Raw genomic sequence first — 12,975 nt, forward strand, 5'->3', positions numbered from 1 at the left:
GTGAAAAATAGCAACTAAAGAAATAGTGTGGCATTAGTAGATCGAAGCATAGCTGAAATTTTCCAAGTGGGGTCAGTTACAAATTCATACTCTCATTGTGAGAAGATGCTAATCTTTATCGAAAAATAGGTTATTGTTCACTGTGGTGGTGATTAGTAATAAACTGTTAATTGTTTGTCTCACAATTTGATCACTTGAGATGTAGATCGCAATGTTTCCGCAGTTTACTGCTATCAGGCAATGGGGTTGTAAGCCAACGCTGTGGTCTAGCAGTGCTCTAAGTGGCCCCTGGCAGCTTACTTTTGCTCTTGAGCAACTCAGGAATCTTAATTTTTGCATACAAAGTATATGTACATGCTGAGCACCCTGGATTTTATAGTTTCAGAGCACTGGGCTCCATTCAATTTTCCTTAGAGCACAGCCTTGGTAGGCTCACATTTTACCATTTGTATCACAGCAATCTAATGTTATCAGCATATTTCTAATTTTCACTCTAACTTATCAGGGCAGAAAAGTTGAGTCATCCAATCAGATGAGGAAAATTATAATCTCACTTGTGTGACCAGACAAGTAAATTGTTAAAAGCCTCCTCCATGAAACAGATTTTGATTGGCCACAGTATCAAGAGAATTAAAGGCAGCCATTATTACTCACCTGTTTTGGTATATTTTTCAATTGAAAGAATTCTGGCAGAAATATCTATTTTATTGTAACCTAGCTTTGATCTGCTCTGTGATAAAAAAAACAAAGGTCCTAGAGCCATAGTTAGCCCTTCAACTCCGAAGATCTGATTATTAAATAAATTCTCTCCTCTAGCTGCCACACATTTCCTTGCAAAATAGTTATGAGAATTTGGTGTTAGATCAGGATGGCAACTTCTACCTGATAAGTTTGAGTATTCTCATTACCTGTTTGCTGCATAATGTATGGAAATTATAGGGAGAAGTTTTATATTAATCACTTAACTTCATTTATCTCTCACTTGGCCATGGCATGTATGTTGTGATTAGTGACAATTTTTATTGGTCAACTTAGTGGGCTGTATTTCACTTTATTACATAACTCAGTGCCTATGGGCAAGATGAAGCAAATCCTGTGTTTTGATTGGCTACCTGGGTGGGCAAGGTGGGCCCAATTCTGCCGCTTGGGATTGCCCGCATTGATCCAACACATGAAAAACAACTGAATCAGAACTATATGTTTGTAATTAATATTCTTGGACAATTTCAGCAATGGAAACACAAAAAGCAGCAGAAAAACAGAATGACTCTCGCAAGTTTGTTGTGCTACAAACACAGTTGGCTTTCTTTTGCGGCTCTCAAAGTAAACAAGTCATTATTAATTCTTCATGAAGCGAATTCTCTTTGCAATATAATAAATCCTTCATTAACCAAGCTTGTTCTGTCAAGATGGCTAGATATTATAGCCTCATTCTTTTTTCCCATTTTTAAGGACATCAACTTCATCTCAGTCCCTAAATTAATAATGCAATAAAAGAACTCAGCCAATATATCCAGCCATCTTTCCCTCGCGCTTGGTTAATAATACACATGTACAGCCTGCCACTTTCAAAAGTTTGTTTGAATCCAAACCTTAGCTTTCCCTTCTATCAGGACCTAGAGATAAATTATATTATATAACTTTTTCTAAACTCCTTTTCTTAGTCCACTGAGTAAATTACAGAAGCTTATTTCCTCTACCCAAATTTTTAGCTTGTGCACTAATTGCAATTAACTTGCCAGGAAAAAAATTTGAGCAGAAAAAATGTTTGTGACAACTTTAGAGTATGGACCTCCAATTTGGTTAGTAAGAGATATATACCGGTATATACCCTCAAAAATCTCTTATGAATACAGGTGAGTCACATCAACTCTGTGTATTAACACTACTAAATTATGGATTAGCATTTTCAACTTTAATCCAATTCTTTACAACATCAGGGTCTCCCTATGTCATCAAACACATTTTAATTTGAAGTAGCATAATTTCCAGCTGCAACCAACATCCGGACTTGAAAGTACCATAAAAACCTGCAGATAAGCAAAGCCGCACCTGCAGATAAGCCGCACCTGCAGATAAGCCGCACCCTGAATTTAGCAGCTCAAATTTTGGAAAAAAAGTCTTTTGCAAAAAATCAAAAGAAATCCAGAGTGGAGTCTTGAGAAGTCTTCTTTATCCACTGTTCATCAAACGTAAATTTACTACTAACGTTGCAAATTAAACAATGCAACAGAAAAATAATACTTCAGTCTTACCCACAATTTTAGCACTTAAATATAATGAACATCATTTCTACCAACTTTGACATATGATTGATCTTTTTCTAGTATTTGTTGACAGGAATTTCTTCATTCAAAACAGTTTTTCCATAGATTTTTGCCTTGATACAACAAGAATGCAAGTGGAACATTCGAAGCTTAGTAACCAGGCATTCGATCAGACACAAAAATGGAAATTGGCATTAACATTCACGACACCTTTTTCAAATGTTCCCGCAGATAAGCTGCACCCCCGATTTCTAGTGACGATTTTTGGAAAAAAGGTGCAGCTAGCTTACCCGCGGGTTTTTGCAGTAATTTAAAAAAAAAAATTTAAGTGTCTTAACTTCCATCCTGTTTTTATTTTAGCCTTTAGAACTTGAGACAACTGACTGTAAAAGGGTTAATTTACATTTAAATGCAAATGAGTCCTTGCAAAGTCAATCAATAAAACTGCTCCTTGCTGTTGCGTCACGAAACCATTGCCCAGAAAATTAATTTTCCATGGCTTCTCATCAAAATGATATGATTGGCTCTATATGTACCACACTCAGAAATTCAATTCATACTCTCACAGCATGAGAACTCACTGAACACAATGACCCTCATATTTCACTATTCAAGTCATACACATACCTTAATTACTATAATAATCATAATAGTAATTGCATACTAATTAGATAGGCACCCTCGAGCAGTCACGCCATTGAACATTGTATGGACAGTTGTCTTTGTGAAGTGAAGCCCGCCCCGGACATTTCCAAAATTCTTTTAAGAGAGCATCAACCACAAATACTGTCCGCTTGATTAGTTCTACTCCCACCAATTTTTTTTTTTGCCAAGTGTATAATAATTGCATGTGACAGTAGTTATTTACTAGTATGTCTAACAACCTTGCCTTTGCAAATTCTTTGAATTCATTGTTATCAAAATAATGAAATAAGTTTTCGCATGAAACGTTTCCATTTTAACTGCCCTAGCTGTCTTTATTAAAGTTAACCGTTCATTAAGAAGCCAAACATCTCTATCTCTAGATCTCAGATTGCAGGAAATTTGCATAGCTTGAACAAATTTCTGCAGCGACATACATAAATTAAGTGTTCTCTAGAACACTTTTTTTTTTTAAGTCAACATAAAAGCTCATGTTGAAAAAAACTGTTGATAGGACTTCAGAGTTCTTTTCTATACTGTCAAATAAATGGTGCCAGCTAGGGTTCTCAAAAGAAGGCAGACTATTAAATTTTCAAGAATCTGCAGCTGCTTGCTTTAACGTCAATGTGCTAGCTAGGCTTTCATTTTTTTCCCTCTGTCACAGCAGCCTATTCAAATTAGGCAGACACCCACTTCAAATCCTACTGAGAAACCATTGGTACATAAAAAATAATTCATTTCCAGCTGAGGATTGGAAGGTTCTGTTCCCAAACCATTCAATTTGCTTCATCACAGCAGCCTGCTTCATATCTGGCAGATGCCTGCTTCAAATCCAACTGAGAACACAGTAGTACACATGAAGATTCATTTCTAGTACACAATTGAAAGGTTATTCCCTTAAACCGTTTACTCTGGGACCTCTTGTAATTCTCCTCACTGTTTGCCATAAAATTCTTGGAATGGTAGTTTGGAGAATTTGCTATTCAATCAACTGATAATTCTCCTAATTGATATTTTTCCATAATTATTCTTATCACTTGTCTGCTTCAGGTTTTGTATTGATATTGTTAGGAGAAATTCTGTCTTGGTCACTCAATGGATTTAAAGGGTTAATAGCTATAGCCTCAATTACATCCAACATGACCGTGTTTGTTAAAATAACTGTGTTTGTTAAAAAGGAAAAAAATAAAAAATTAAATGTAAAAGGAGCATTAACAAGAGCATGGCAAAATCAAAATTTTTTTTCTGTCAAGAGAAAAAATACCTCACCAAACTTTCTAGACTTAGTAAAAAACACAAAAACCTGTACATTAACCTTACTACAACAGATGCAACATGTAATTCTCCCTAGGCTGAAACACACTTTACTTTTAGATAACAGTTGTGAGAATCATCATCTTCATCATCATCATTTTATTTGGTAATGCTGGTTACAAATTGGCAGCCAGGAAAGCCAATGTGGACCTACAATTTGGGATTAAATCAAGATTACTCCCACTAGTTTCTATTTTAGCCCATTTTATCATCTGTTTGCTTGATTTTGCTGAAAAAATATGTTCATTTTTTAACCAGCCAGAGGAGGCACATGTTTAAGGTGAAACAAAACACTTGGAAAACTTCATGGTCAACAGCAACAAGTTTCAGAGTCATCCCACTTGTAATCTACTCTATATCCTTCCTGTTATTTCACATTTTTACTCGAGTGCAAAAAGCTTACAGATTATTAAAACATGAATCCAACACCCAAATTTTCTGTTAAATGATAGGAACACCCATATCCAAACACAAATCAATTGTCACAGATATTAGAACATATCAATCCTTGTCTCAATATTTTCTTTTGACATCTCAACAACCCTGCCAAAACTTTTCTCTTTTAAAATTTTTCCATTCAAAGACAAACTTGTGCAAGACAAATTTTGATTATTAAAAAAAAAATTAATTTAAGAATCAGCAGACTTTAAATTACTTCTAAGTTCAAATAACTTGGATTCTAAATTTGAGTAGGACCGATTTTTGTATGTATTTCCAATTTGCATCTAAAAGTGATTTTTCACCGTCAACTCGGGGGAGTTCTAAATTGAAATTTTCAATTCATCAATGCGCGATTACCCACAAGGAAGTATTTAAATAAAAACATTACGCTCAATACGAACCAAACTTTCCAAAATATTTCACCACAGCTAAATCTGAATTAAATACTTGGAGATAACAGTGAAGTATAAAAATAGGTAACTTACAAAAGGAGCGAAATGCAGTGTTTACCAAAAAAAACAGTTCCCACACTGTCTTATTCACATTGACTGACTTTCGCAGATTAAATTATTTACTAATCGCAAATCATTTGCAGGTTGTGTCCAAAAAAGACCTCTTAGGAGTTGGCAAAAGAAAGGAGTTTTAATTACTTGCAGCAGCTGGACTCTTCAAAAAATATGTGTAATGAATTCTGTGAAAAAAGAGTAGTTGCCGATTCATCAACATAACTTAAATAATATCCGCTGGGAGTCAAAACAAAGCCCTTTACGATCTGCTAAACTCCGTTCTCGATTTTTTTACGTCCAGTTTACAAATCGGTGACAATGAATTGTGAGAGAAGTGCAGCAAGGACATTTTTAAAATGCTCAATAAACGGATAGCGTAGCAAGGGCTTTGTTTCACTCAATATGCGGTTTTAACCTACAGGGTGGTTTCTTGCGAGGACGATCTGCGATAGAAAAAGTCAGGAAAAAATTAATTTCCAGCCTACCAAATGCATTATCCCTTTCGAAAAAAACCCAATCACATCATTAAAACAAAAGGTTCTTCGCAACTGACTTCTAAACTTACCATTGTCAATATATTTTGAATGCTTTCTCACTGATTTAAGACTCATACCAAAGGTCCTAGGCGCTCGCATTAGATTGTTCATTCGATCGTAAGTGGTTTGTTGACATTTCCATTTCGAACGTTTGATCATTTTGTTCCAAAATTGGTCTCTCCAAGTTCGGTATTTAAGCGCAGCCAAACATTCAAAATACAAACGGAAAAAATTTGACTGTAGAAAGAGAGCAAACAGTAAAGAAAATTATATCGAAAAAAATTTCAGTGACCTTGCAAATGACGCGGATGGGTAATCAATGTAATAACTGTTATTCGCGATTACATGAAACCATATCTAAAAGTGCCAACATAGACTGGGTGAAAACCTTGCATTACAAAAAAACATATAAATTAGAGCTAGAACTTACTTTTCGAGAAACCTTATTTACATTCCCTTGACGCAACTTCATTCAAATCCAAACAATTTGATACCTCCGTAAACATAGGAAGCTGAAAGTATAACTTTATTGCTATTCCTCATCGATATCGCTGAGTGTATAAAATCGTAGTTGAAAATGAAATTGTGTAGCATCTCTGGTTCACCGAAGTCCAAAATACCGATTACTTTCCTGGAAATATTTTCAAACAAACCTCTCAAGCAATTTAAGATGGTTTAACCCAAAACAGAGAGATTGTATGGCAATCAGAAGCGAAGAAATGTACTGTTGACAAGACAACTGGCCAGATAAAGAACTCGGAAGCATAGTTATTTATAACTGTGTTCTATTCTCAATCGACATTTCCTTTGGCTAGTATATCAAACTACTGAAAAGGATCCTCTGATGAAAACGGTGGTTTCAATACAATTTGTTTCTCATTGTTTGTTTCCTTCGCTTTCTCTTGTGTAACAGATTTTCTACTTGATCGCTAAGTTTATCTCTATGGGATCTCAGTAAGCTGTCTGTTTCATAGCTAAATGACCGCACGACCAAATATCACGGATCGTACAAATCTGGTTTCCTTCTCGGTTACTTTATTTGAGCATCGAGTCCATAGAGCGCGATAAATGCACCCATTACTTTATGCACGATTGTTAATGTTTACTAAAAGCTACAAAAGTGCTCCGAAACGCATAAAATTAAGCGCTTTTATAATACACATGTCTCGCTGTTATTGTTGAAGCGGGTCCATCACCTTGTTTAAATTGTACTCTGATCACCGTGCGGCTAAAAGCGGAGCTGAAAACGGAGAGCGTACAAAAGAAAATAAAAAAAAATTCGCACTTACCTATCACTTGTAAGAAGATTTTTTCTCTGGCAGTGACAAATAACGTACTGACTTCGCACATGTAAAAGCCCTCATCTGATAAATCAACCCGCTGGATTGAAAGCGAAATAGTTTGGCGCTGCCAAATCATGTTAACTCTGCCAGAAAATTTTGAAGGCATTCCATCGTAAGGCCGTGGTTTGTCTTGATCTTCGCGTTTGACGAAAAGCGTGTCTTTGATTCTAAGGGGTTCATCCAAACCGTCAGTGCTCGTTCCACATAATATAAAAGGTTTCCCTCCAGAATTTATTTGCAAAGTCCAATTCAGAGAGACATCTTGTCGTACGTTCACGCTAACTTTATCTTTGACTGCGGTCAGCTTCTGTGCCCTAACTGAGACACCTACAGATCAAACAGAATAACGAAACAGTTAGAATCAAATTCACGGAGGGCTCAAGAAATCTGTGCAAGAATATATGTTTGCAAACTTAAACAACTTTGAAGAAGTTGAACAGTACGTAATGGTGGAACCGACCTATAAAGATTACGGCTAGACCTGACAACCACGCAAGTTTACAGGGCAACATTGCTATTAGCCCCAAACGTCTTGTTACCCAGCTACCCAGAAATGACAACAACCTCCAAAACTAACATATCGTTCTTGAAATCATAAACACGCTCGATAAAAGAGTCGTATTACTTCTCACTTCAATTAACGCTTCTGCTTTTGCATATTTTTTGCGCATCACCACTTAAAGCGTGGAGACCGATAAATTTGTCCGACATTATCAATTACATTCCATCGATGACACTTTGATCACGTGGGTGGTATCAAATTGTCACTTCTGAGTGGTTGAAATCAGCACGACCGCCAAACACGAGCCAATCAAAATCATTCATTTTAGAAGAACAATTTCTTTGATTTCCTTTATGCGATTGTTCGTAAAAGAATTGATTCATCCATAACATAATTAAACCTTTTGGTAAAATTCGAAGCACTTTGTTCCTAAATTGATCCCGGAGGACAGCTTTTAACTCAGTCAATAGTCTGTTCTTGGAATTAAGTGCAAAACAAACATTACTCAGCCTGATAATTTCCTAAACGTGCTAATATCATGTTTTATCATGTTTTCACTGATGTAGAAAACCATTACGATTTAATATTTGGAGAAATAACTACTCACCTCTGGGGTAATGTTTACACAGGGGTATTGTATAATTAATAAAGGATCGCAAAACGAAAAATCAATGCAAATTCGCGTCAAACAACACATGAACAAACTATGTATACTATTTTAATGTCATTTGTCGTCGGAAGGGCGTCGAAAAATGTTTTGATATAAACCGAACTAGGCTGTTTTCATCAATTTCCTGTGTAATCTGACACCAAATTACCTTCTCGACAGTTTTATTACACTCGTGCAGAGTGATCAAGGATTCGTGCCAGGAGTTCCAACGTCCCATTCATTAATCACCCACGGTGAGCCAAATTTGAGGTTCAGTTTAAAGAACTCTGAAAACAAAACAGAATAATACAAATCATTATAAAAGGTTCAACTTAAGGGTGAAACCCACACAGAAGTTTCTTTAAATGACTGTGTTGTAACTTTAAGCACTCTGTACGTTAAACAGAGGATTTTATGGCTGCATCCGTCAAACTGCTGGCTGATGCAGAATAGGCGCGCGTCTCTTATTTGTCATACTGGAATCGGGATGACACAATTCGCACCGATAAACAAATAACATGATTTTGTATAAATACATGAGATATATGATCTTTTGTTATTTATTATTGCTTAACGCACATTTCTTTCCAGCAAGTTTCTTTCCCAGCCGCTAACAGAAAGTTAAAATCATGGGAAAAAGGGAAAAAGATGGGAAGCGAAATTGGGATGATTCCATTCCATCTTTTATCTTTGAGAAGAAAATAAGTATTATATTTACACTTTCTTGAATGACACTGAAAAAAATTATCAGTATTTTTGAACAAAGAAAGTGATAGCTGCAGTGCCTGGCTTAATCTTTTATCTTGAAAGATTTGCCAATTACATGTAATTGTTTCATCCCCAGATTTGAAAAGCGCGAAAAATCCAGGCATCTTTTTATTTGTCTTGTTTGTCAAGCTTTTTTCGGTCCCTCAAAAATGGATAATCATCCTGAAGACGACACAAAATATGCAAAAGTGCCAACGAACTGCAAGTCAGAAACCGCTTACAGAGTTCTTCGCTGGCAAGCGTCCCTTTTAAGTACATTTATCGCTCAGCGACCTGTAAAGAAAAAATCACAAACTTTTCATGACGAGCTTTGCCCACCAAAAAAATTTATGCAAATTAGGCTTAGCCGGATCTGAGTTCCGCCTGGCAATTAATAACTGTAAGAGAAGATCTCAGTTCGCGCCCACAGCACGTTCAAGGTGTTGCGGATGAAGTTTCCGTAATTACTTTTTGGCACTTTTCGGCGTCAAAATTGCATAGTTTGGGTAACCCAAAACCCTTAAGCTGACCTTTCTTGTCATAACACGAATGTTTTCCAGAAAGGGACACGCGGTAATGTCGGTGTCTCTCGTGTGCAGGCATATTTCCAGGTAAAGCCCTCGCGTGGAATCAACTCATGTTTAATTTAACGCTCCTTTTATGCGCACAATGTAAGCCAAAACAACTTTATAGTTAAACGTAAAGATCAGAATATTTTCTTCTAAGGATGATAAATGATCGACGCTGAACTAAATTATACGCTGAAGAAAATGCAAAACAGCATAACATGTAAAAGAGGAAATTTGGAAAAATACGAAGTTACGGAAACCATGAAAATCTTCGATTTTTAAGAAAGGAAATTTTTATAATTCCAAGCTAAGTAAGCTTTTCTAGTGTTTCATTCTTTAAGGCTTTGTGTAGAGCGGGGCCTTTGTTTTATAAACCGTAAAACTTAGTGACAAGTCGAAAGGGCTCGCTCTTGGTTATGTTATCAAAGAGTAGAGTGACACCACGGTGATCTTCCAGGTGTTTGATCATTGTCGCCGCTCGTGGTGTACTTCGCTACTTAGGTGAGCGAGATCGACGTTCTTCCTCTCTTTAATTCTGACAGCTGTGTGAAAGACCTGATCCTTACAATGAAAAACGATCGATTGTGCTTTTTCAGTGGCGGCTTTAACGCTCGTCCATATTCAGCGCTTATCCTAACCATGCATGGCATCTCTAGCTATCTACAAGACACGCTGCGATGTATTATTCGTCCATGTCCAACACAACAACTGCGCTAGTGAGATAGAGAATCGAAAGATCACATTGTTGCGCTCGAGGCAGAGTGCGCTAAGTTTGCCAAGTTCTACAATGGACTACAGATCGTACGGCCTCCCGCAAGAATAAGGACAAGGTCTATCAGTTACAAGCAATGGATAAGTGGAATTGTAAAAAGTTTTAATTCGTCCGTGCATCGAAAGGCCGATGGTATGTAATTTTGCTCTTTTCCGTTCTTCACACACTCGAATAGCTTTTAAAATTAAATTTAATTGCGGGTTGTGCAGTCAAAATGTAACGTCGCCCAACATGGTTTTAGTTAAACCAGTGTCTTCTGAGGCGCTTCCACCAAAATAATTTAGAAGGGAACAACAGCGCTAACCGATTTAATATCTTCTCAAGAACATGTCAAAGTCTATTAAAACGCAGAAATTAAAAATAGTAAGAATTGGTGGTTCATGTTAAAAATCATTAAATAACAGTTCTCAGTTTGGCTCGATAGTGCTGTCACTTTGCACTAGCTGTTCATAGTGACTTACTCATTACTTTCAGTATTTGTTCGAGCTTTTCTTCGACGAAATAGGGGAAAAAATCGCAATTCACCTCTAAAACAAAAATAATAAGCTCTTCTCCCAATTGGACACCAGATATGACTGCGTAGTGATAATTGCGTTGTACGCGAAGTTGCAGTGTGAGAAAAATGAGTGAGGAAAATAATTCTAAGTGCTGTACAGCGCGGTTTTTAATATTGATTACCTAGCTAAATGACCTGCTTGTCTTAGATATTTATGATAATATAGGAAGGTCCCCTAGGAATACAAATAACCCGGCGTGTAATTTTGTGATTGACAAAACCTGATAACTCAGGTTTATGTTTGAAAGGGCAAATCATTTAGTACATTTCACTCCAGAAGTAAATAATCTCTTAACTTTCGTAATTATTATTTTGGTTTCAGGCAAATGGTGTCGAGTTGAACGATACTAAGTTCCTGAAACATACATCCAAGCTTTGTTAGCAGGCATGCCGAATGCTTTTATAAACGTGCGAGGGTAAAAATACATTTGCGGCCCCCTGTATGGAGAGAAAAATCCAAAGTTTTTTATTACAGGGATGGTAGAGTGAATGATGTTATTTCTGGTCTGAGTCATCAAAGTTCTGTACCATTAGAGTTAAGAAAAGCAATCGGGGGAATATGGAGGTTGCTGCAAGTAGTAGCTGTTAAACTCTCAACAAGCTTTACAGGCGGCCAATTAAAGAGCATGGGCAAGAAATCAAGCATGATTCTCACCCAGTAAACTAAAATGGTTGTTGGCAATTGAGATGGACGAGAAACCAGGGAATTTGAAGTAATCTGGTGGCCTGATCTTTTCTCAGGCACTAAAAATGGGAAACTGACCTTGCGATTTTATGTTCCTAAAGTGATACTTTGATTTCAATGATGTGTAGTACACAGTCTAGTTGACTTGTTCGTCATGTTTCCATAAATTTAGCAGCTGTTTCTTGGCAGTTTTTGTAAGTTTGTAAAATGTGTTTTGCATTTAGAGGAACAAACTTGTCTGTAGAAGGCTAGGATTAAACCCTGAATACAGCAAAATGACCCTGTAATATTAATGCAATTCATGTCTAGCTGGGTGCACTATACCCTGATGCCCTTCATTCTGTTGTAACCAAATTCAGAGGAAAAAAAAACACCTGGAGAAACTCTTAGAGGGATAATATCTGTGGACTTTCACCATTTCTATGGTCATCAGGAATGACAGAATAAAGCAGTAACTGTTCACAGTCTTAATTCACTTAACTGAAAGAATAATGAGTTGGAGGGAACTATAGATCATTTTTTTCCAAGCATCTCTAATAATTCATGATGGAAATAATAATGACATTGATAACAATAATAATAATGATAATAATAATAATAACAATGATAACAATAATAATGATAATAATAATAATAATAATGATAAAAATATTTACATTGGTTAGAGAAATAATGTTCATTATCCTGATGGTTATAATTCCTATGATCATTTCCATTAATCTAATCATTATCATTATCATTCATATTACTATTATGATTATTTCAATGTTTATCTATGAACAAAATAGTGTTATTGTTAGTCTAGCTGAATGAGTATCCAAGTGATTGAAACTGGGGCAAAGACAAATTAAGAAAAGACAGAAAAACCCCAAAAACTGTTCAGGACTGCAATTCTTGAGTTGGCTCATTGTGAAAGGTTTTGGGACTTCATTAAGCAAGTGCTGTCTGTAGTGGGCCCTGTGTCAAAGAGAGAAGAGTAGCAGCTGAATTAATAATAATAATACTAAGGACAATGATAGGATTGATTGACCAAAGTCACCCTATGACTAATAACAGATGATACGTGACAAACAGCATAAGCAACACACTTTTCAAAACAAAAAGAGCAAGCTAAAACTGCTATCAGATAAAAATAACTGTCCATAAAAGACTGACAGCATAGAGCTGAAAAAAAAAATAGGGACTGGTTCTGCCATCAGATAACAACAGTCCATAGACTGACCACCCAAGAGAAACAGAACAGATCGGTGGTTCTGCCATCAGATAACAACAGCCCATAATGGACTGACTACCCAAGAGAAACAGATCCACCTGTTAGTTCTGCCATCAGATAACAACAGTCCATGGACTAACTACCCAAGAGAAACAGAACTAGGCAGGTGGTTTTGAATCAGAAAACAACTATTTAAGACCTCTGTACAATGTGTCTTAGAAAATCTTCTGCAT

General features: G+C 36.4%; 1 protein-coding gene and 1 long non-coding RNA gene across 7 annotated transcripts in view; one reads left to right on the top strand and one right to left on the bottom strand.

The window, feature by feature from the left end:
- LOC111345841 (receptor-type tyrosine-protein phosphatase S) overlaps positions 1-8,480 on the bottom strand; it is a 79,288-nt gene extending 70,808 nt beyond the window's left edge. The window contains exons 1-3 of one of the 6 annotated variants that reach the window (XM_088739789.1): positions 7,510-7,750; positions 6,996-7,376; positions 5,590-5,613 (exon numbers count right to left, since the gene is read on the bottom strand). In XM_088739789.1, the coding sequence (XP_088595915.1) occupies positions 5,590-5,613; positions 6,996-7,376; positions 7,510-7,561 (457 nt within the window). In that variant the 5' untranslated portion in view covers positions 7,562-7,750. Of the gene's footprint in view, positions 1-5,589; positions 5,614-6,995; positions 7,377-7,509; positions 7,751-8,369 lie in introns of those variants that run through there. The other 5 variants (XM_088739790.1, XM_088739785.1, XM_088739787.1 and 2 more) reach the window with 5 other exon arrangements.
- Positions 8,481-9,422: 942 nt separating this feature from the next.
- LOC148720532 (uncharacterized) lies at positions 9,423-11,808 on the top strand. Its single transcript, XR_015993563.1, has 2 exons — positions 9,423-10,420; positions 11,167-11,808. It is a non-coding gene; the product is annotated as an uncharacterized LOC148720532 (long non-coding RNA).
- Positions 11,809-12,975: the final 1,167 nt, after the last annotated feature.

This window comes from Stylophora pistillata, chromosome 11 (assembly GCF_964205215.1).
Source record: "Stylophora pistillata chromosome 11, jaStyPist1.2, whole genome shotgun sequence".
NCBI lineage: Eukaryota > Metazoa > Cnidaria > Anthozoa > Scleractinia > Pocilloporidae > Stylophora > Stylophora pistillata.